Source organism: Synchiropus splendidus, chromosome 1, assembly GCF_027744825.2.
Source record: "Synchiropus splendidus isolate RoL2022-P1 chromosome 1, RoL_Sspl_1.0, whole genome shotgun sequence".
NCBI classification, from domain to species: domain Eukaryota; kingdom Metazoa; phylum Chordata; class Actinopteri; order Syngnathiformes; family Callionymidae; genus Synchiropus; species Synchiropus splendidus.
In genome coordinates, this window is record NC_071334.1 from 52,636,132 (window position 1) to 52,659,671 (window position 23,540).

General features: G+C 40.8%; 1 protein-coding gene across 3 annotated transcripts in view; it reads right to left on the reverse strand.

Annotated features, from left to right (window-relative positions):
* The window catches only part of arhgap24 (Rho GTPase activating protein 24), a 53,849-nt gene that overhangs the window by 13,159 nt on the left and 17,150 nt on the right, over nt 1-23,540 (reverse strand). The window contains exon 3 of one of the 3 annotated variants that reach the window (XM_053853452.1): nt 20,225-20,312. In XM_053853452.1, the coding sequence (XP_053709427.1) occupies nt 20,225-20,312 (88 nt within the window). Of the gene's footprint in view, nt 1-2,301; nt 2,756-8,760; nt 9,115-20,224; nt 20,313-23,540 lie in introns of those variants that run through there. The other 2 variants (XM_053853454.1, XM_053853453.1) reach the window with 2 other exon arrangements.

The window sequence follows — 23,540 nt, forward strand, 5'->3', positions numbered from 1 at the left end:
TGGTGAAGAGAAGATAAACTTTCAACTCTTTTCTAAGTGCATAATAATAGTAATAATAATATACTACTACTACTACTACAACTACTACTACTACTACTACTAATAATAATAATAATAATAATAATATGATGAATAATAATGATAATAATGATAATAATAATAATAATGGCCTTGACGGCTTCTACTTCCTTGTGTTTTGCAGTGACAGTACTGAATATGCCCCTCCAGGAAAGTTAGTAGAATTCATGAAGACAGAATTCATGTTTTCCATTTTGTTTGCTGTGTTTGTGCGAGCCCAAGAGTGATGCTATTTAGAAGTCAGTGAAGAGTTCAACAGAGAGCAGGGCAAAGAGTCAAAGTAGCTTCAGTGATTAAGGTCAATTACATGACACAGCTAATGAGAGACAATGCTTGAATCAGATAGTTCAAAGAGCAGCTAATGATCGGGTGCATCTCATCACAGGACACTCAGGGGATGAAGATTTGGGCAGTGCTAAGTAAGACATGACCTCATGATGACTCAGAAACAGACGTGATAAAACTCTGTATAAAACCTCCAAAGTCTCAACTGTGGTGTCTCTTGTTAAAACAGGTTTTACAGCAATGAATGACTGAATTCCCCAAGAAACATCACAAGCTAGTTTGCAAAGTTTAATTTATTCTGAACAAAATTACACTGTAGTTTTAGTTAAGCAGTAATGCTTTCCCAACGTTCCCTTTAATTTTAGATGGGAAACAAAAATGCATTGACTCTGATACTACGAGGACAAATAGAAATGTCGGTTCCAATGTCACAACGCTCTCACGGACATCAGAAGAAACACAAAGCCAACAGGAACCTACTGGTATTAGGTGGAACTGAATTAGTGCGAAAGAGAGACCAATGACAGTCAGGTTACTGGGTCACTCCGGATGATCAAGTCAAGACACAGCAGATTAAGGAACGAGACACAGAGGAGATAACCACAGACAATCTCAGAGTGGGAAATCAATACATTAAACAAGGACAAGGCTGGAGCCCAGCACACAGTGAGTTATCATCCCAGTATGAAAGGATAAGGAGGACGCGTCTGAGTGTCATAATTACGGGTGTAGAGTGGTCTGAGAGCGAACAGCTGCTCATTCCAGTTGTGAGTTCTGCTCTTAATAAATGGCTGTAGGATGGTGTTTACCTAATGGTGCGAGACAGGTGGCTCACAACAAAAGATTCCACTGTTCTGCAATTGCACCTGAACCCATTAACTATGGTCAGGTCTTAGTCTTTTGTAGCTCCGGGGAAGCTCTGCTTCATATTTAAATTTTAAATAGATCCCCTCTGTCTCCGTATATATATATATATATATATATATATATATATATATATATATATATATATATATATATATATATGCAAACAGATGCTTTTGCTTGCCTTTGTTCAGGGATGATTCCTCCATGTTTTTGGATGTTTTTCAACACACAATTGCCAGGATTTCCACTACTCTGAATGTATTTGAAATTCTTATAAAATTGAAATTCTTATACAAATATATTCAAGACATTAAAAGAGCTTTAGTTTAAATAAGGTGATATAAAAACTTGAATATAGCCACCATCGTGATTTATTGTGCTATTGTCAAACTGATGCAAAATAAACAATATTTTGTTGTTTAAATGTATGTATGAGTCCATCATTAGTTTCAGTAATATACCAAATTCATTAAAATAGAAAAATGTGGCTTCTTGTGGCAAATATTTTTATACGATTAAACTGCGATTAATTGAGATTAATTCATCACAAATTATCTCATTAATGAGATTATTTTTTAATCTAATCCCACCTCTAATATATATTTATATATGTATACAATGTTACTGACAGATGTGAATGGCAACTAATTTGCTACTTAACTTGAATGTTTTGAAAACTTTTCTCTCAGTTTCCAGATGTGCGCTCTGTTTCTGCCAAGTGGAGGAAACAGCTGCAGATAGGAAGCGATATGGGCATTGTAACTACATTTCACAGGCTGACATGTGTGTCGCTGTTCCGTCTACTAGTGTCTCTTGTCTGCAAGATGTTCTCTCGCTTGAGTGCAAGCAGGGACAAGTCCAGATTGAATATTGTATCTAATGACAGTTCTCTCAGAATTCCTCACATCATAAATACTTCCAACCCAACAGGAAGTCACTCAACGAGCAACAACAGTGCGACAAAATGTGTGTTCATTCATGCAGAAAGTGTGCGATTTTAGTGTTTGAACTGAAGTCAAAAGGTATATTGTTGAACACAAATCCAATAGACCGAAGATAGACAGGCTTTACCTGAGTGTGATGTTGCACTTGATAATCCAAACTGAGGTAGACTATGAATTCCCTGATGGACCACCTCCATGGCCCTTCTACTCCCCAACGTCCAGAAGAGCAGCTTCCTGACTGGACTGCAAGGTCCTGAGTGCCTGGGTTAACTGACCGTTGATGACGAGAGTGAGGAGCTACTCTGCTGGTTTTTGGCCTGACTCAGAATGAGTGAGTGAGCACAGCTGAGAGGGTGTGAAAGAGAAAGGGGAAGGAGGGGAAGTTTGAAGAGGGGGTTGGGGCAGCACACACACACACACATTCTACGTCTCCCAAGCACTGTAATGGGAACAATGGGCAGATCTCTCCGAAGGCTGGGCTTAAAAAGGGCCTCTGATTTGGCACAGGGCATGACCCCATAAGCAAACACAATGTTTCTTTCACACCACAATGCTTTGTTGACACTCACACACTCATTGGTCCTAATGATCTCATAATATTAACCTCTTTTTACCAGTTGAATTAAATAGGGTTTTAAGTCACATCTAAATATACATAGAGATATATTAGATAAACATAGTAACACTGATTCAATATTTATCTTAATGTTCAGCAGGAAGTTTTGGTTTCTGTAAAATATGTAGAGCAAAGCAAAGTCCTCAAAATTACTGGTATTGACAAATCCTAAAAACTAAACAAAATTGAAATGTAAAAAACAATAACTACAGATTGAAGAAGGTTTAGAAATGTAGAATTACAGCACAATGTACAAATTTCATGTGCGAGCGGAAGTTCTTTCAACTGTAGATGTGCCATCCACTCAGCTAGCAAGTTAGCGGATTCCTGGTTAAGCTGATATTAGAACTTCACGAGCTTCATCTTTGAAGCTAAGGCCCAGCGTGGACGGATTTGAAAGCACCTTGAAAACGTCTTTGTCCCTATGAACAAACTGCAACAGTGATGTCATTGCCCCGCCTCTCAAACGCCGTCTTTCACCCTGAAAGTTGTCTCTTCTGGCATTTGTTGGAAATATAAGCACAAAATCTTCTGAATCTCTGAATGTAATGTTCCTTTTGCTTGCCATGTTTGTGTTGTTCTTTTGTGGTTTTGTACCACCTGCACTTCTGTGCATGTGCCACACCCTCCCCACTTAACTTTATAATACCTCATACTGGCCTGGCATGTGTAGTACACGGTTTTCTGTTATTTTGTGAGGACACAAATCTTGACCTGTGTTTGTGGAGCACTTTCTTGAAAGCGATAAGGAGAAACAATACAACAAGGCAACTGTTCCTAGATCCTTCTCTTTATTTCCCTGTTTTCTATCTTATTCCAACAACCTTCTCCCATACCACCGCAACCCCTCCAAAGTAGTGTCTTCACTCACGGACAATGTATTTTAAGTAGTGTCAGTATTGAACGATGCTTCCTCACAGTTAAGATGATATATAAATATATTGCTGTGGTGTCTGTTGACTCTCGCTGCAGGATTATCTTCACAAACATCTCTGGTTCTCCTGTTTCACCTGACCCCCAGTATTGATGACAATTTTTCCTCCCGGTGTCATGGTGGTCTTCTTCTATCAATAGACATAATCTGAAGGCAGACAGCATTAGCCCCCACCTGGGTCCCCAAAGACATTGTCTCGCAGAGAACACAGACTCCTCTGAGTTACTATGGCTATCCATTACCATCTGAAGCTGAATGAGTAACATAGTAAACAGGGAGGTCAAACAGGACAAGGCGCCTTTGCTGTGCAACAGTAGAGAAAATGGTTGGCCATTTCCCTAATAGCTCTAAATTGTTGATATTGACTCACTGCAAAACAAGATATCCAAACAATGCAAGATCTACTGATACCTCTTCTGCTGTAGTTCCCAAGAATCCTGTTTCCCACTTTAAATGGAATTGAAGGCAAAGGTTGATGGGTTTGAGTGAGCTTTTGAAAGTTGTCATGAGGACAGAGAGGTAAGCAGTGGGTCATCCTGTCCAGGGAGGCCACGTGGTTGTCAAAAAGCCAAGTGTCTCTGCTCTAACATGCTGCCAGCCAAATGAAGAGAGATGTCCGTGCGCAATGCCAGCCCTGCTGTAAATATAGTATTATGCAAGTGGAATCGATTTCAACTACGGGAAAATAAAGCCCTGAGTCGAGGTGCTGGACTCGTTTTACAAGTTCAATCTCTTGTACAAAGTGTGTGCCGTTCTCAACAATGTCATTCTCAAAAAGGATTTAGGAGAGACACTGAGAAAAGGACGTTATGCATCATTTTGGCATATGATGCAATAGTAGCTAAGCATGGCCACCCTACATTTTTCATGTGCGTTTCTTTCATTTCAGGGTTTTTATACGCTGTTTATTGGATTTTGCTTTTTATGCACACTTCCACTAGTTTTTCCAGCATGAGGTTTCTCAGGCTCTGTCCCTCAAAATGAATAATGTCCTGCTGCTACAAAATATACAACTAAAACGAAAAATCTATAACCAACACGAGGTAGAATATTTTCATGTGAATTGACCCGGCAAGGCCCCGAAATCAATGCTTTTCCCAACAAATGATGTGGGCACAGACAACATGATCCCTCATTTTGACTTCAAGAGTTTGCTTTCAACTCCTGACTAAAGCCCAACATCTTCAAACGATGTCTGACAGCTCTTTGTGGTTTGTTAAAATTCCTAAAGTCTTATGAGGGAAGTGACTACTGAGTGGGGTTTTAACATCCCATTAAATTGGAAGCAGCGCTGAGTTTTGGTGAGTGCTGGCAGCTGTTGTCACTTGAACGCTGGCACGCAATGCCAGGAAGCCTTGACATGACATCTGTACTGACAGATTTTGAGAAGGAGCGGTGAGCGAGCTAGAAAGAGGTGACCCGCTATATCAAGAGGTCACCTCGCATCATTGCTGCCGTGGTCGGTCATTCTGGGAAGAAGTGCGACTGCGACTACGTAAATATGAAGACAACCCAGGGTTATTATGAACGTCCACATACTGTGACACCCACTCATATAGTTTCTCTGAAAGGTTTCATCTGGACACAGTTTTCAGTCCAAGTGAAGTGTAATTGATATACAGATATGTTTTTTTTTCTGAAAATTCTGTGTAAAAAAAAGTTTCAAAGTTAAACATTTAGCCATTCCATGACTGCTGATAAAGATGTCAATATTGGTGCTTGTAAAAGTCTACAAAAGTCGACTTTTCGTGATGATACAAGCTTTTTCACATGTAAATAAATAATGGAGCCTAAAGCAGTAACGTCTGGCCTGTCAGACAAGCAAGGGAACCTCCCTTTATCCACACCATAGGATGTAGCCAGGAGCGGGCCTGACAAAGTACCTCTTGCTCTGCTCACTAATACCCTCTAATATCAGCTTTCAGCAACCATGAGGGCTCCGGGGCAGATGCACACCTGCACTCCCCTCAGCTGAAATGACTACTTTCGGATGATCCTGAGCTTCTCAAAGCCCTTTTGAACCTGCCAGACAGGGTCATTGAAGCCCGGCCAAAGGTTTATTGTGACTAATTGATGCACAGCAATGTGGTCTTTCTCTTGGTGAGAACCAGCGGAGGATTGTGATCCATCACGCTGACGTTCTCAGTGAAATCCGCTAATGTGTCATAAATCAACGTTTTCATTTGTGAAATTGCCGCAGGGGGGCAGCGGAGGGTCTGTCAGAGGGAGACATTATTGTGATAGAAGGAGAGATAAATCTGATGACCATTAATCATCCCCCTTTTCAAGCCACCCACACCACTTCATTTCCCTCCTCAGTGAGGGATGAGAGTAGGCTGCGCAAAAGAGGATGTTTTGGTGCCAAACCGAGAATCTGCTTGCTCATTAAATTCAATTTAAAAAGTATGTTTTTCTTGACTTATACCTCCCCTTTGACTCCGTACGATCCGTGTAGCCACAGCTTTTGTCATTAAAAAAAAAAGAAAAGACAATATAATAGCAAAGACAAAGGTCAGGGGGGGTCAGAGTTAAAGACAGGTGGAGAAGTTGAGATTGGAGTTGTACTAACATGAAGATAAGAGTTGTGCCTCAAGGCTGTGTTGAGGATTGCTCTTACACAATTAAAAGAGCTTCCTCCTACCTAAGAGGGTAAACTAATAATCTATACATGAATGTCATGTCATGGCGTCAAACATAAGCAAAAGAGCAGCATGTGGCTCAGGTGCTGCTGGTTGCCTACTATAGGACAGAGGTGGGTAAACAACAATAATACTGTGACTGTTGTGAGAGGACATGATGCCAAAAGACAAGAAGCAGAGGACTACAAAACATGACGGGGGGGAAATAAATCCTAAATATATACTTCAGTAACAAGGACAAAATGGACCTGAAAATATGAAATGTATGATATTAAATATGATATAAAAAGTATATGATATTAAAAAGTGTAAATATGACATGGAAGCTGCAAAATATATCATTTTATGTGCATTTTTATATTTAAATAAATCTAAATAAAAACTATGGACCATAGGTTTAAGCATGACAAAAAGACAATTTATTTCTAAATATATTTTCAATTTTCTTTCAATGTATTTTGAGGTACTAGTACACACAATAATGGCAAATGAATAAAAAAAAGCGATAACTAAAAAATAACACATGGAAAGTCAGAAGAAGTCAGATAAAGTTACGACTTAGCAGTTGTTTAGTTTTAGTCTAACCTCATGAGGGCCACGAAAATACCAGCAACGGGCTTCACTTTGCCCAAGTCTGCTATAGTTGTAGGAAGTTTTTGTCATTTTACTCTGTTTTACATTTTAGTCCGTGAAACAACTAATTCAAACTTCACTTTCTTCCAAATATGAACATGATATTTAATATCCCCTCATCACCAACACAGTGAAGTGCTGTGAAATTACTTTAAGATGCGATCTGAGCCAGTAGGAAAACGCTTAATATTACAATTATCACCAAGTAAATATAGCTCCGATAATTATTTCCAGAGAATCCAAGTCCACATCCGGCAATGGAAGCTCCAGGAATGCCTACTTGACTTCCACTTGTGTTGGTCGACTGGACAGCTGCTATTTGCGGACAGATGAGTGCACAAATGTGTCCACTCCATTCTGTGAATATTGACTCAGCAAAGGCAGGCGGCTGCTGTTTATACATTCCTTTTGTCACTATAACAGATTTTCTGTTGGTTTCAGATCCTCAATAACCATACATCCTTCGGGCCACTAAAGGTATTCAAAGTTCAAGTCAAAATATATAGTGGACAGTATATGGGACATGATTTCTTTCACAATTTGAATGGGAATCAAATATAAATATAAAAACAAAACATCCAGATACCTGGTCGCTGTTGTCCCGATGGCTCACCGGTTCACTAAATGGGGAGCAATATGCACATAAATTCACATCTATTGACCACCACTTGCGAGACCCATCAAATGAATGTCTAATACAAGTGGAATAGTAGAAAAAAAGACTTTTTATTTTTCTTATTACTTTCTTAAAGAATATTTTCTGAAGGTAATAAATATTTTAAGAATAAATATTTAAGAAGAAAGCCAATCTAGATGATGCATCTTCTACATAAGGCATAGCATGTATCAGTCACAAGGACTAAGCTCACCAACTATTACAGAGGGACACAGTAAAAACCATGTGGTCAACAAGGTTTGAGTTTCTCTTTTCCCGATCTTAAGTTTATGCTGTTGAGGAACTAAAATTACAGACCGGAACTGCGTGTTCCGGAGGATAGGAAAATGTGTGTAACTTCCATATATCATTTCAGTTTGTGGTGTGATGGTATACACAGAAAGAAAAAAAAAAAACTAACACAGTGAGCTTGTTCGTACATTTGTCACAGCAAGTACTAACAATCAATGAAGGGACTAACAACCGTGTCTGGGAATGGACTCTTGCTACATGACTCATCAGTTGCTGCCTCGATCATGATTTATTTCATTGGGTCACAGACAGCGATGCTTGTAAAGGTTTCCAGTTGAGCATTTCATTGAGCAAAATTTAATGCGGAAATCCTTCCAAAATACGTTTTGATATCTATGATTCTGTCGCCTCAAATCTGTCTTCCAAACTGGAAGATCACAGGAGTCCGAACGTACATGACCTCTGGGTTGTGTGTCAAATTCATCATAAGCAGGAATCTCTGTAAGCACCAAAATGATAAACATTACTGTTTTTGCATTCTACTTTGGGAACAATCTGTTCTGTATAAACAGTGATAGCAGGATGGCAGCAGTGACATGAGGAATGCACGCGTCGTAAACTGCTCATCTAAAATCACAGCACCAATAAATACAGAGAGATGTAAGGCATCATTCTCCAGATGCGAGAAATGGAAGTCAGCTCAGGATGAATAAACACACAAACACATCAGGGAGACATCAGCTACATAAATCCCTGAAAATGGCTTTAAGGGACCTGACTTTTCACTGCTACCATAAAGAGCAACAACCTCAGCACTTTGGGGACTTGTTAACATGCATGTTTCCAACGTGACCAACCTGGGTTTGAGTTAAGATCCATGGGGTGAAGCGGTGACCCCTTCTCTGCTGAAGTTTGCAGGGGCAAAAGCCACGCTGTTGTTGCTGACCTCCGGCCCACCGATGCCAGTTCTTCATCAGTCCGTGTTCAAAGCCGCAGATAGATTTATCTCCAACTCTTAAAGGCCCAACCGCAGCTCTTTCCGTCACACTTCCTTCTCTCCCCCTCCTTCTCTTGCTACTAAATTTCCTCAAACTCATAACATTCTTTAGCTGAAAAATGACTCATCTCCAAAACCTGTTCTTTCAAATCAAAGTGACTCACCAAGCGGTGGCACGGAGACAAGGATACACTAAGGCTGACTTCTAGACAGTGTTTCATTAACTAAGCAGAGAGCTGGAAGAGCAAAGCTGGGACGCATTGAAAGTGCAAGGCATCTAAAAGCCAAGACAAGAGCAAGATGGTGTGTTGCACGTCTCTGAAGGAAGTTGGAGGGGTGGGGTACAAACCGGTGGAAGGAGGGAGGTGTATCGTAAATCAAGCAGCCCTCCCCTTAGTGGGGACCTGCAAATCTGGTGAACGGAGAGTGGGCGCTTGGCCAAATGACTCATCCACCGTGCTCTATAAATACAGCCGTGCAGGGTCGGCAAGACTGCTACTGGTGTCCAAGAAGCCTTGAGAAATGGTGGCCTACACAATCACGGAGGAAGGCCTTTAATAACCGCTTTATCGTTTTTCAATCTCCCCCTGACTTTACGGGCAAACCACACATCGCTGGCTCATATTAATCGCTGCCCCTTAAACCTGTCCTCCGGGGCGATTCAATTTATGGATTACCTGTCGGGTGAAAAGTAACAAAAGCCTGGCGATGGGACGTGGAAATATTTATCTAGTGATAATCTGTTTGCATACCATCAGTCTGAACTTTCAAGTGTGCCTGTTAGACAAAGACAGAACTCCAGCAGAGCAAGAATATGTGGCCTGACTGAGACCCAGTCAACCTGATACTTGTGGGGGCAGGGTTTTTGGATGAGGGTTACAGTTAAGGGCTGATAGAGAAGACTGGTATGTGACATGTCAAATACCGATCCACTCAATAAGGTTGTTATGTAAGCATGTGAGCTTCCTGTGTTGTTCCACTTGGGCTTGAGACTTTGGCTGTTTGGTGTGTGCACTTCTTCCGGATGATGCAGCATCTGAGTGCACACCATTAATGTGATGTCCTAACTGAGAAAGGAAGGAGGTCTGGAGTATTGACCACTACAAAGACGGCTGTTTATATCACACAGAAATGATTTTGTTTCTGCAGCATGTGCTCTAGAGCAAGCAGTTTCTTGTCAAATATTGAATTATTTGGTGCCCTGTGTTTCGTTCAATCCCACAACCCCAAATGACGGATTACCTTTTCCGTGGATTCCCTAGACTCCCATGCATCAATCCCACACAAATAATGTTTTAGACTGATAGCAAAAACATATCAATATATTTCGTTTTTACCTTCCTGCCACTGCTTAACATTCAGATCAACATCTTGTTCCTTTCCACTGGCTGTAAATCGATTAAACACAGTGAACAAAAACAGAGAAACATCTCAACAACGTAGTCAAACTGAATGCCTGGCCAAAAACCAATCTCAAATACGTGTGTGACCGCACATCAATAAAAAACAAATTCCAAAAGAGAACACATTTTTGTTTATGCATCCCAAAACATGTGCCCTTTTTCACACTGCACTTGCATCCATCAGTGCAAAGAATAAACATGACACTGTTTTAAGTCTCTTTCATTTTATCTTTCTGTGTTCTGTGTTGTCTTATGGCGATGCAACACGCACCATTTCCACCAACTGTGTCTATGAGGCGTCTATTTCTGCCACAGTTTGAGCATAACAATGCATAAATTCAGCTCAGCACCAGCAGAGTAGGGTAGAGTCACTAAGTTGCAAAATGAAAGCATGAAAACTTTCAAAATGAAATGCAAATCTCTAGAACAAAAGCAGGTCACTCCATCAACTCTTCGTGGAGTTGTTGCCAACTTATATATTTGAGACAAGTTTGGCTGTGCAACACAAACACATGGCTGTAAACTTGGGTTGAAATCAACAAGTCCATGAACTCCACTCTTTTTTATTATGTCACTGCTTGTTTTACTTACTTTCCTTACGGTATTTCTCTGACTTATATAAAAAATATTGTGAGGCACATTTTTGTGTTCTTCGCTCCATTTCATTTTGCCGAGTATATGTTGCGTACTATTGAATACAATAAACAATGTGTCAGAGGAGAGACCATAGTTTCTAAATGGGAATCAAGTATATGGTGATAGAACAGTGCTCTTGTTGCATTGGTAGATCTCTGGAATCACTTGAGCAAGTTCTTATTCATTCATAATGCAACCTCCAAGAAAGTCCTGTCTTCAGTGGTGGAGGTTTTTCCTAAACGCTCGGTGTCTGAGGTTTTCTTTAGCAGACTGAAAATGGTCATCAGCGAGACCTTTTCTACAAGCCATCCCTTCTGTTTGAAAAGTGAACACTGTCCAGACCTGCGCTCTGAAAGTCTCACACAGAGAGAGGAGGAGTTTTCTGTCTCTGAGTTGATCTTCCTTTGAGAAACACCTCAGGGACAACAGTCAGCATTTTTTTTTACTAATCTACAAAGCCACAAGATCAATGATCAGGGTGAAATATAACGATTCTTCTGCACTTCTTATACTGACATCAATTTCACAGTCACCTTCCACCACCTACCAATGATGAACAAAGCCATGTGTCCTTTGCCCTCATATGAATCACTTCTGTGGTGTCTGTTTTCTCTAAAGATCCTCACCTTTCCTCACTCAATCATTGTCCACCGGCCTCCAGAGCTTTTCTCTTTTATATGTAAATCCACATTGTGTTTAAATCTTCACTTTAAGCCAAGACCAAGACACTCAGTCATAAAGTGAAGTCAAAGACTATTAATCCCTTCTTCTCCATTTCCTGCTACACATTTGCAGTTGCAGACAAACTGTGAGGTTATAGAATTCATTTTTTCTTATCTTTACGTCGGCTAATATTGTAGAATGAATAATGGATGTGTGGCTTCACCTGCAATTTCCTGAACTTGACCTCTGCATGCAAATCCAACAATAAACTTTTTCCATTCTACTGTAGCCCAGCGAAGGACCCATGTCCCCACAAAACCATGACCAGATGTTTGTGAGGCCTCAAGGGTTGTTGGGTCATCTCAGTAAAGTGCACTTGATAATCCAGGCGACCAAAAGTCCAGACTTTTGAGAAAACTTATCTTTACTGCTTCAGCCAGATCAATAGTATGGTAGTTCAGTCATGTGCTAGTTGAGAGGAGCTGTGGAGCCCAATGAGATAAAGGAAATTAAAAAAAAGCAATAAAGGCTACAGGGTAAACGTTGCGAGCAAAGAAACTATGTCATGAAATTTGATCGGTAGCTTAAAAACAAACACAGCATTTCCTCCTGAGAGGAAATAAACCAGCTAGAAATGTCCGGAAAGCACATTTGCCCAATAATGATTACAGTTGAATTTAAAAACCATTTATTGTCAATTACAATAAAGCTTGCTCCGTGAAACTGTTTTCTTCTCCGCTGTAATTTTAAACAGACACTCAGATGCTCTCTGTGGTATTTTAGAGCCCAGCCACGGTGGCGATATTCTTGACTGTCTGAGTTGCCCCCCCCCACTCCTCCCAATGAGCACTCTGGGTCATAAATTCACATACCGAGACACGGGCAGGGCAGCATGTGAATCTTTGATGCTCAATATGTGATGTGTAAACAGCAGGAGATAATCTGCTCCCCACAAACTTCTGTGTCACACACAGCGGGTTGTTGACTTGAGGCAAGCAAAATTTGAAGCGCCGAGGAGGGCAGAGCAGAGTCCACATGCTGACCTTTCTGAAAAGGTCATCTCAAAGCAAATTCTTGAGCGAAAACGAATACTGACAAGCCACAGACGCAAACAAATGAAGATGGATGAGACAATAAACACGAATCGTCTTTGGCGATTTGGTCACATTCTATGATTCCATCTCACTTGACTCATTATTCAAGAGTGTTTATGCACCTCTGAATGTTTAAGCACTCGTTCGATCGTTGAAATACAATGTGCTTGTGTGGTGATTGAATCAACATGTGTATTGATTGAAAGGCTCTTAGTGAGGTGTGAGTGCTGGTCACAAGTATCACCACATCTTCCACTAGCCGTAATGATGTGTTGAGTATTCGTACTAGCAAAATGTGGACTGAAGAATCCATGCACTTCACTGTTGCTTGCTCCTCAGACGAGATTATCCTCCGAGAATCAGTACGAGATAATAGAATGAGTGGCAACCGTTTCTGCCTTCACTGTAAAATGTTTCTTGCAGCTTTATATGGCAGAATATTGGTGATTTTTTTTTGGACAAAATATTGTTATAAATAGGGGTGGGATTCGATTTAAAAAATAATTTGTGAATTTGTGGTTAATCTCAATTAATCAATAGTATAAGAATATTTGCTACAAAAAGCCACATTTTTCGATTTCAATGAATTTGGTATATTACTGAATACATTTAAACCACAAAATATTGTTTATTTTGTGGTTCAAGTTTTTTATCACCTTATTTAAACTAAAGCTCTTTTAATGTCTTAAAAATATTTGCATAAGAATTTCAAGTACATTCAGGGTAGTGGAAACTCTGGCATTGTGCAGTGAAAAACAAAAGCAAACAGATGCTTTTGTTTGCTTTTGTTCAGGGATTCCTCCATGTTGGTTGTTGTTGTTATCATCCCAGCTGCCACGTGTCTTGTGCATCAGTGTGATCAGTGGACCAGGAACTCCTGCACTTACAAAGGTTCCCTGTTGCCTGGAGAGCAAACTGTTTATTTATTTAAAAAATACATCTTTTTTTAAGGAGTTAACATAGCATGAACATGACATGCTATGTTAACCCTTTTAAATGTTCTTGTTGACATGAACGGTTAATGGTGTGTTCATGTATGGTGTTTAAAATCTGGCGTTCTTCAGTCAAAGTTCTATCAGCGCTGGAGGTCTTCGTGACAAATGTAAGTGGCGAGGTCACTTTCAAACCGCCTCCATCATCATGACTGAAATGTCAGCAGCCCAGATCCACAGGTTTCTCTATTACTCCACGGGGGACTTCGACACCCTCACACAGTCATGAGAGCAACAATCCGTGACTGAAAAATGATGACGGAGAAGGAACCTAAGCGTTGACGATAATGAAGACGAGCCCAGCTGTGTCGGTGGTCGAACCTTCTCCTCATTCCATCATCAACTTTAATTTCATGCTATAGGCCGCCTTAGTGCTGCACGTGCCAGACACTGGAGAGGTGTCTGCTGCAGGAATCACACGTCTGTCATTGCTCTTCAATGAAATCTCAGCTGATAACCAATAATTACACTGTACTCAACAAGATAACAAACATGAAAGCATTCCACCGGGTTCATGTCATATGGAAATTATGTACACTACGTTTACAATTTCTGGAGTGGAGATAAAGCACAGTGCACTCCCCAATTTGCTATTCTTACCATGGAATATGGTCCAAACCTGAACGTATCACTTGCTTGTGAAACATAATGTTTTGAGATTTTGCTTTGGTCCAAGTCAGCGCTGGTACTTCACTTTCAAGTGTCATGACATGTTGTTTTAGTTGTACGAATTTAACCGAATGAAAACTAGATGTTTTTTTTTACCTATTGTTGCTTACTTGGAGATGGGAATTGTGAATTAAACGATGAGGCCAGCAGCATCATAGAGGTGTGTGAGGGTAGTGCAGCGCATGAATGAGGATGGTGAGGCAGTGGTGAGGTGTGCTGTAAGTGCAAACGCACAGTCTCCATGGTTGATGATGTTTGCTGAGGATATTGTGATTTGGAGGTGGAGGAGGGCTGGAGAGAAGATGAATGTAGATCCATAGAAGCAAGGCAGAATATGGAACAGAGATGATGGAACGCATGCAGGCACTGACCAGTTCATATATTACTAAATCAAAGCGTCACAGCTCATGTGACAAAGTTACAAAGAACTAGATGATTCAGTCATGCAAATTGCAAAATGGTAGGGGGGAAAATACTTTGGGAATATATGAGGATGTAAAGCAACTTTCACTTTTTGAATGAAATTAATAAAAGCCTGGCTTATAAATAATCATAACTACAATTTTATTTAATACAGATTTGGTGATTTTTTTTTTAAATAAATATTTATGTCTGAAACAGCCAACGTTACTGATGAAGACAAAACCAGCTACAAATGACTATATATAGTGTATTTTGAGGTTGTAATGACATCGATGGCCACGCGATGGCAGTGCCCGCCTTAATTGAAGCAGACCTGCTCTTTCATCTTGTTTAACCTCTGTTTGTCCAAATTCTTATGCACTGGACTCTCTTGAAAGCAGTCAAACATGAAAATGAAAGTGCAGAAGAAGAGGACTCTGACTTTCCACTGTAAACAAAGCTCCGGCTCGAGGCCAATCCACCTACTCACAGAAAAACAATCCCAAAGACTTTGCGTGAATGAGGAGATGGTTGGCCTCTGGGGATGAGGGTGGAAAAAAATATTCCCATAATTCAGTAGAAGCACTTCTCTGTGGCCAGGGCAGCAGCAGCAGCAGCTTTCACTCAGGAGGGAGACTGTGTCCAAGAACATCAGCATGACATACTGAACTCCCACTGTGGCCTGGGTCAGCTTTATTAGACTGAGAGGATGGAGAGGCACAGGATGGTTTCTCCATCACAGTCACTGCAGGGAAGGCTTCCTGTGTGATTCTAGTTTGATGTGATGGAGCGGTTATTACACTTACACATCAGGTTGTGACATTTGCTTTTGCTGAAAAACTTAAGAAAGCTTACTCTTACTGAACTACTAGATACAATGTCTGGTTTCTATCAACACATTTGAATGAAGTTGACCTTGAGTGTTTGTATGTGATTTCCATACATCAGAATGTGCAGTCAAACACAGCTTTGCATGCTTGAGGTATGGAAGATGACAATGCGAGCCAATGAATTGAGAATATCAGAATTTTTCAGAGCTACATCATCATCATTTCATATGGTCGGCTTCTACCGTGCCTCCAAGTCGCTACAGCAGGCTCTGAACAATGAGCCATTTAATGCAACTTTTATTCAATACAGCTCCATCCTGGTGATTAAAATTTAAATCTGATTGTTAAGATGACTTTTTGATTTGCCATCTACCACTCAGTTATTTGCTTATTTAAAAATCACAGAAGCCAAATTTACCATACTGTTTATTTCCAGCCCATGAACTCTATTCAGGGGCTCAGGTTCTATTACTTGAGAATACTGGACTTACAAACTCATTTCCAGGCCATATTCGTGCACCAGAATCTACTTGTTTTAAGAAAACGTCAAGTAGTGATGAGTAGATGGGGTTTCATGAAACAGTGCCCTAATTTTCAGAGTCCACTAGATGGCACTGTCTGCTGTATAGTATTTGGCTTTGAACAACTATTTCAATGGAAATGCGCATTATTTCTAAATAATAGTGGCATCTAGAAATATGGACATTGTTTCCTCAACCCTGCAATGTACTTTCCTGATGCCTCATCTAAGCGTCTTGACTGTACTGTTGAGTAAGATTTTCAAACTCAAACTATCTAGATACATAGTCACTCACCACAATAAAATGAACATACATGTCAACGCTCGCTCCAAATTTCAATAAGTTATGTTCAAGATGAGATGATGCAGATGCAGTGTAAACAGCCACCCTGTCCAACTCAAAACAATAGTGCATTTGCTGGTGGAATAGATAAGATCAAATTCAATACAATTAAACTTCAGCACTATGAATTGGTGTGATGGCTATGTTTTAAATTTAAAGCCACTGAGAAACACAATATGTGATGTGAATGTGGATAGAAAAAGATGGACTGAGATGGGTCTTTGTGTGGCCTCTCTGCGAGGTGTGTTTTTTTACACTGTGTTATCAGAACAGAATCAGATCTTGCAGAGACTTTATCGCCTGGTGATGGTCCCTGAAGTGGATACTTTAAAAACAATAGCGCCAACATTTCCTGATCAACACATGAAAAACACATTAACCTTGACAATTTATCGGCCTCATAGCTCAGCATTTGAAGTTGTTGTTTAGCAACCAAAATGTCGGCAGCTCCTGGACTTGGCACAGAGACTGTTGTGGCTGCATGAAGTGGAAGCACCAGACCAAAAATAAAAAGTATGAAAAAAACCCTACAGTACATGTCTTCAGTCATGCTTCACAAGCATATGGTATGTAAAGCTGTTATTAACCAGAAACCTAAACTTTCATGCAGCTGGCGGCCAGACTGTGCTCGCACATGCTGCAGCATGTTGACTGAGCGGTTTCAAAGACCAGCGTCTTTGCTTGATAACCTTGAATATCGTGACCGCTGTACCTGTGGAAAGCTTTACATGAGATGGGCAGGGAACTTCAGGTTAAGAGCGTTTTGTTCCACTCCAAGTGTTAATCTGATCCCCCTTCCCACACAGATGTCCCCGGGCTGAAAAACAAGTCCCTGGTGCAGCCACCGGATTCCCAGCTCGTGCTCATACTTCATAACAGCCCCTACGAGACAACAGGCATCTCTGTACAAGTCCTAGCCCCCTAATCCCCCTCCCTCCCTCCCTCCCTCACGCACACACACTCACACATGCTCTCATCCCTCTTTTCTGTTAGCCACAGACTTTCTGCTATGTTCTCAGCCAAACTTAGACCAGTGGAATATATGTGTTGTGTTTTCCCGTCATGAGCCCACTCTGTTCTGAAGGTCCTTTATTTGCCACCAAGTCAGGCTGCCTATTTTCCAGCAGCATGACGACGAGGGAGCCACTTCATCAGAGGAGCACATGAGTATAATACATGAATCACATTTTATACTGTGCTGAGACCTTTGGTGGGGAAAAGAAGGCACTTTGATGCAGGAGGGAAGTTTGTGTCCACTGCTGTACTGTATAGGAATCACAGCGGTCATATTAAAGGAGAATGTGTTTTGGGGGCCTGAACTATAAACGGCTACCTTCTATGGTTGATATATTTGCGAACAACCTGTCCCAGCACTGAAAATGAATCCTAGGAAGAATTTTGTTGAAGAAATATCCAAATATTTTCGATGCCCTGCAATGGTGTGCTGGCCTTTATTTGCAAACAATGCAAAACCAGCTTAGTTATTTTATTGAAAAGATGTTCTGGATCTTATCTGAAGCTCCTAACAATGATACAATGGTGCCTGTTTTGTTTTTGTTTTTTTGTTTTTTTTAGCCCCGAATATGTGCATTTGCTCACAAAAATAGCCTCATATTTTTCTTGCACAGAAGCGATGTGATATTTCGTGAGAAGCAGCTGTGTGGAGTGCCCCACCTGGGAAAAGGGAAGTGAGACTGAAAGTTGCACAAGTCAGTGAGGCATGTGATTAATATTTTAGTAGGGCATTAAGTGTCAGACACATAATACAAATAGGAGTGGCAGAAATGATACTGCAGAGACATTTCTACTGTAATAGTGACATCAAGGGAATTTTTGTCAACTTTGGGGAATTTATTTATTTATTTCCAGTTCCGCCAAGGAGGTTATATTTTCAGTTTCTGCTGAAAGTAATTTGAAAAGTTACAGACATTTTTGGCGGAAATCTGTAGAATGGAAGAAATTCAGATTCAAATTTGGGGATTTTTAACATTGGGATTTTCAGCATTTGTGCCACATTGCCATTTGGATCCAGGATTTGTTTTTGAAGGACGCTTTGTCATCTGGAGATTGTGTTGGGATCAACTGAACATGCTTGGCGGAGGTTTGCGCTCTCTGAGTGCTCTAGTTTTCATGTAATTGTGATTGTGAATTTTCTAGTTAAAGATTGTTGCTGGATGTACAGGTGAGGGCACCTCTGCAAGTCATTTCACGCAGTGGGTAACAATTCTGAGGCACACACTTTGCACCTCATACCAATTTATCTCAGCTGATACTGTAGAATGAACAACAGGTTTTGTCCAAAGTGAATGAAATGCCATCTGGGCACTGGGCCAGAACTGTGTGATGTATATTCCAGCTGTGCTTCTGGTTTGGGTAACATGTTCCTGCTGGTTCTGCTGGACGTTTTTTGTCACCAAACACTCGGAACAACAGACCACGATTAAAAGACACCCTGTTGAGTCAGTTCCCAGGTTTTCACTTTCATGTTCACGGTGGAATTGTTTGACACTGTAATCGTTTTTGTCCTGGCAGTTGCAGTTGTACTGAATTCCCAACTAATCCTGCCACACATGCATTGAGGTTTGGAGTTAAAAAATAATCCTTAAACTTCATTCTTGTCTGTTTTTACAGTACAAACTAGCAGAATCCATTCAATTACCAAATTTCAAAGGCGTGGTGAGCTAGAAAAACACTATATAATTTTGATTCACTGTCAGTTAATCTGTGTGGACGGCAGAATCACCTTCATTCAGGAACCGAGTGGATGCAGCTTAAATGATGCAGTATCACTTCACAGGGCATGAGATTTTGTCACGGAGCAGTGACGCATCTGATTTGGGTGAAACAGAAGCCGTTGTACCTTTTGTTTGCAAAGACTTTACCACTATTCATGCACTCATGGGATATGAGGGCTCTAATAGCGGCTCAAACCACACGGCATCTGTGGTATAAAATGAAATTTGTATAATTAAAATTTCAGTATCAAGATTGCACTTTTGAGCTTCGAGAATTTTGCTCCCTGTTGAAGTTTTAACGGTACAATTTACAAGTTTATGGCGAAGAGAAAAAGCACATTTGCATTTTGCCACTTTCATTATTTAAGATAGAATTGAATGGCATTGCATTGAATCATTTCAGAACCTTATGAATCGAAAACGACACAAGCAAATGAGGGCCCCTTAAAAACTTTCCTGAATCCACATGTTGAATTTCCGCACTGTGGGACTAGTAGCCGATATCTAATGGAACTGCACAACAAATTGCCTTTCAGTTGAAAATCCACTTTTTGAGGTCAAGAAACAAGCAAGCAAAACTGCACCAGTAAAAACATAACCTTCTCTTTAAAGTGAGAGATTAATCATGTGCTCAATAGTCGGACTTACATTGTAAAAAAAAAACATTTCCATGAAGATGAAAGATGACACCTTTATGAAATCACATCGCGAAGGATGGCTCTACTCCAGATCTCAGATGACTGAGCTCCTTGCCCTAATACTGGGGAGACATCCTCCACCCAGCTAATGCATTGTGAGAACCACAACACTCAATGTGGCTTTAGACTGAAAAAATCCAATTCAAAACCTGGCAAGTAGATTTCACACCGTTTTTATTCCAAATGGGTTTCTTGGCATCAGTATATCACCAACACGCACAAAAATGGATTTTTCAAAATGAGTCCTAACATCAACATTAATGGCAAATATGGAACACTCACACTCATTAGGGGCAGAACTACAGCATTTATGGAACTTAATAATGTCTCACTTCTTACCTGGAATGACCTCAAAAAGGTATTTTCCTCCCTCATCGCCGCTGGTCGGATGCTCTGTGACTTTGTTTCCTTGTAATAAGATGGTTCCCTGTAAAGAAGGAACGTAGTTTTTACATTTTACATTTTACATTTTTCATACAGTTTCAGCAAAAACATCTGAGCAGGTGGATCCAGTCTCTTGTTGCAACTGTGTGAAATACCTTTTAAAAAGGACCAACACGCTGTGTTCAGCCTCATGAAAACACACACACACGTCTTAATCAAGTTAGCGTTGCTTAGCAGTTAACTGACCTGTTGTGTAATTAACGTGCAGCTTGATAATTTTCTCTTAGCAACAAATAGTTTTCCCCTCCACAGGGTGGCCGCAAGAAGAATTATGAGCAATTCAAGTCAAACATTAAGCCGGCTGCACGTTGGCTCTACGCAGCGAGACACTGATGTTTCACTTGATTAAAAAGTGGCACTGCAGCGCCGGTGGATACGTGTCGTGGCGCTGACCTCTGCCGGGGTTAATGCTAATGAAGACAAGATGTTCCCTGGTGACCACGTCACCATTAAAGAGCCACACGTGTGAGCAGGATCTGAAGTGAAGTCGGCTTCCGTCCTGCTGCCAGAGTGCGCTGGTTAATGATCCGTAACTGTGACAATCAGGAAGTGGAAACTCTACCTTAGAGGCCCGGGTTTGGTGAGTTACAGGATCTGCTTATAAAAGCAGGCGGAGAGCACAATAGGACAGAGGACAGGTTTTTTGATGTAGTGGCCTGCAGAAGAATCTGCCAAACTTCAATAAGAACTTTTCTTCTGATGATGCAGCGAAAACATGACTTCAATGGAGCCTGTGGTACAAACTTTATGAACGTGGGATTGATTTCACTGGACGTACATTCAGTGATTGAAACCATGACAGTGGATGTTATTTCTCTCGCTTCAGAATCACACTTTCCACCCTGGAAATCCCCACGGCGGCACGTTTTCGGCCAGACAAACCCAACCACAGACATTGTAATGTTTAGCCGAGGAAGCGCGCGATGGCCTGGCCCAGCCCAGTAGACAGAAACACCAAACAGAAGTGGAAAGTTTACGTCCATTTTTATATTGTTGTTAACTGGTGAAGTCATTCCTGGAAACGTTGGAATGACACAGCAAGTCTAATTATCTCCTCAGCAAAACAGCCGGCTGGAGGGTTTTGACAGGGAGGAAAACAACAAAAGATTAGCCTCCTGAAAAGCAAAATTCTAAAAGCATTTTCTCATTCACATTGAGTGGTCTGCTCATCCCTTTCTTGCCTCCCACACCTAGCTGAACGACGACGAGTGCTCGAAAATGTAGGATGCTTGGACCAAGAAGATCAAAACAGTGGATGCCAGAATGCTGGTTGTAAGAAATTTGAAATGTAAATTATATTCAGCCTTCCCTGTGTCCGTCACAGAATAAGCACCTAAGTTAAAAAAAAAAGTTCAATAATGCCAGGAAAGTGGATTTCTCTGTTTGGAGGTGATACGTTCATTGCGGAAAACTATTTTACAGAGAAAACGATCAAATAGTTGGAATCGGATTGGCCTCTTGAAGTCATCAAAAAAGGACGCACCAGCCTGGTTTGCTGTTGGCCCCACAAAAAGCTGAGTAAGCGAAAGAGCGGGCCAACAGATAGTTTTTCCCTGAAGTCAATTCAGCGTGACAGATCGGAGCAACAGGTCAGTCAGTCCAGTGCTCATTAAACAATTGATCCACGAGCCTTTCATAATCGTTGTTTTCAACATCACTGGCCACTAAGACTCGAGCTCAGCAGGAGACCACGAGGTGTTTTTCTCCTCCCCTGTGGACCTTGGCAGCGTGTCTCTCTTCCTGAGCCATTTATCTGTACCTGCTTGCTGAAGAGTCACTAATGGCTGTTCGGCTCGACGTCTTCCATGAATGATCAAATTCTGGTCTTTAGCGTCGACCGAGTGAGTCACAGTCACTGCCACAGTAAAACTCTTCCACAGCTGCGTCTGCATAAAATATTCATGCGGCCGTCAAACACAATGGTGAGGAGAAAGTAGAGGACGCCATTAAATTTTATTGACTCAACAGATTAACTGTGGGCGAAGAAAGCGGGATGTCAGATTTGATAAATGAGGGGATGACGCAGGGAAACGCTGTAGGATAAAATGTTTCTTGCCAAATATTATTTGTAAACGGGCTTCAATTCACAGATTTTATTTTATTCTGATTTCATTTTGCTCACGTCATGTTAAAAACAGGTCCGATTATCTAAGACTGTATAATACGAACATTGATAGCAAAATTAAACGTTTGGAGTCAAAGTTTTTGCGTCTTGCTCACTAACTCTGGTATCTAGTTTCAAAAGACACAAGTGGATATATGTGACACTGTCTACCTATGGACGGGCTGGGACATGACACCACATGCCCCTTGATGCACTGCAAACAGTAGAAGCTCATGGTTGTTCCTCTTGTTTGAAGCATCTCTTGATGCAAGTGAACAATAATTTAACCAGTGACTTGCGTTCCAGGTGAAACCACCTAACCTGAGAACCAGACCCAAACCTGATCAGAAGATTTGGAGCGCCAAGAATCATCTCCGTCCTCTTCAGTTTATGCAGTTTTTGTTTGCCATGTACATCTGGAGTGCATTTATCCCTGTCCTGCACGCAGGACTTTGGACGTCAGACGAGGTTAGCTTTCAGGTCACATGCTTCTAAAACATTTGTGCTCTAATGGAAGATACAATGATATCATGATCATTCAAGGTTTTGTTTATTCATTCATTTTCTATTTTTTTTTTTGTAATGTATTTCATCTTCTACTTTCATTTACATTTATTCGGAAAAAGCTGTCATTTATTTTGCAAGTCACATTCATTTTCAACTATTGCTTGTTGCTGGGTCAGAAAGCAAGTGCTGTTCATGAAATTTTGTAAAACCCAAGTCAATCCCATTACAGTTAGTCATATTAAAGTCATGACCAGCACGGAGGCGAATGCACCACAGTATTTTAAGTTTTTGTTTCCACTGCTTTTACGTACCAGTACCAGTAGACAACTTAAACTTGATCACAGAAACAAGACCAAATACACAGTGCAGATACATTTGTCTATTTGACATCAAGAATCCAAATGACCCTACAGGTCACCACCAAAATTAAATCAGTTCTGTGTTAGCACGCTTTGATAACAGCATCAAAAGAGCCAGAGGCCACTGGCCATCAACCCATGCACCTAATGGACATTGTCAATAGGTTATGCAACAATGTGGTGTCACCTCAAAGTTGAGGCAACTCTATAATCATAGTCATCAAAAGCACCAGACAAAATG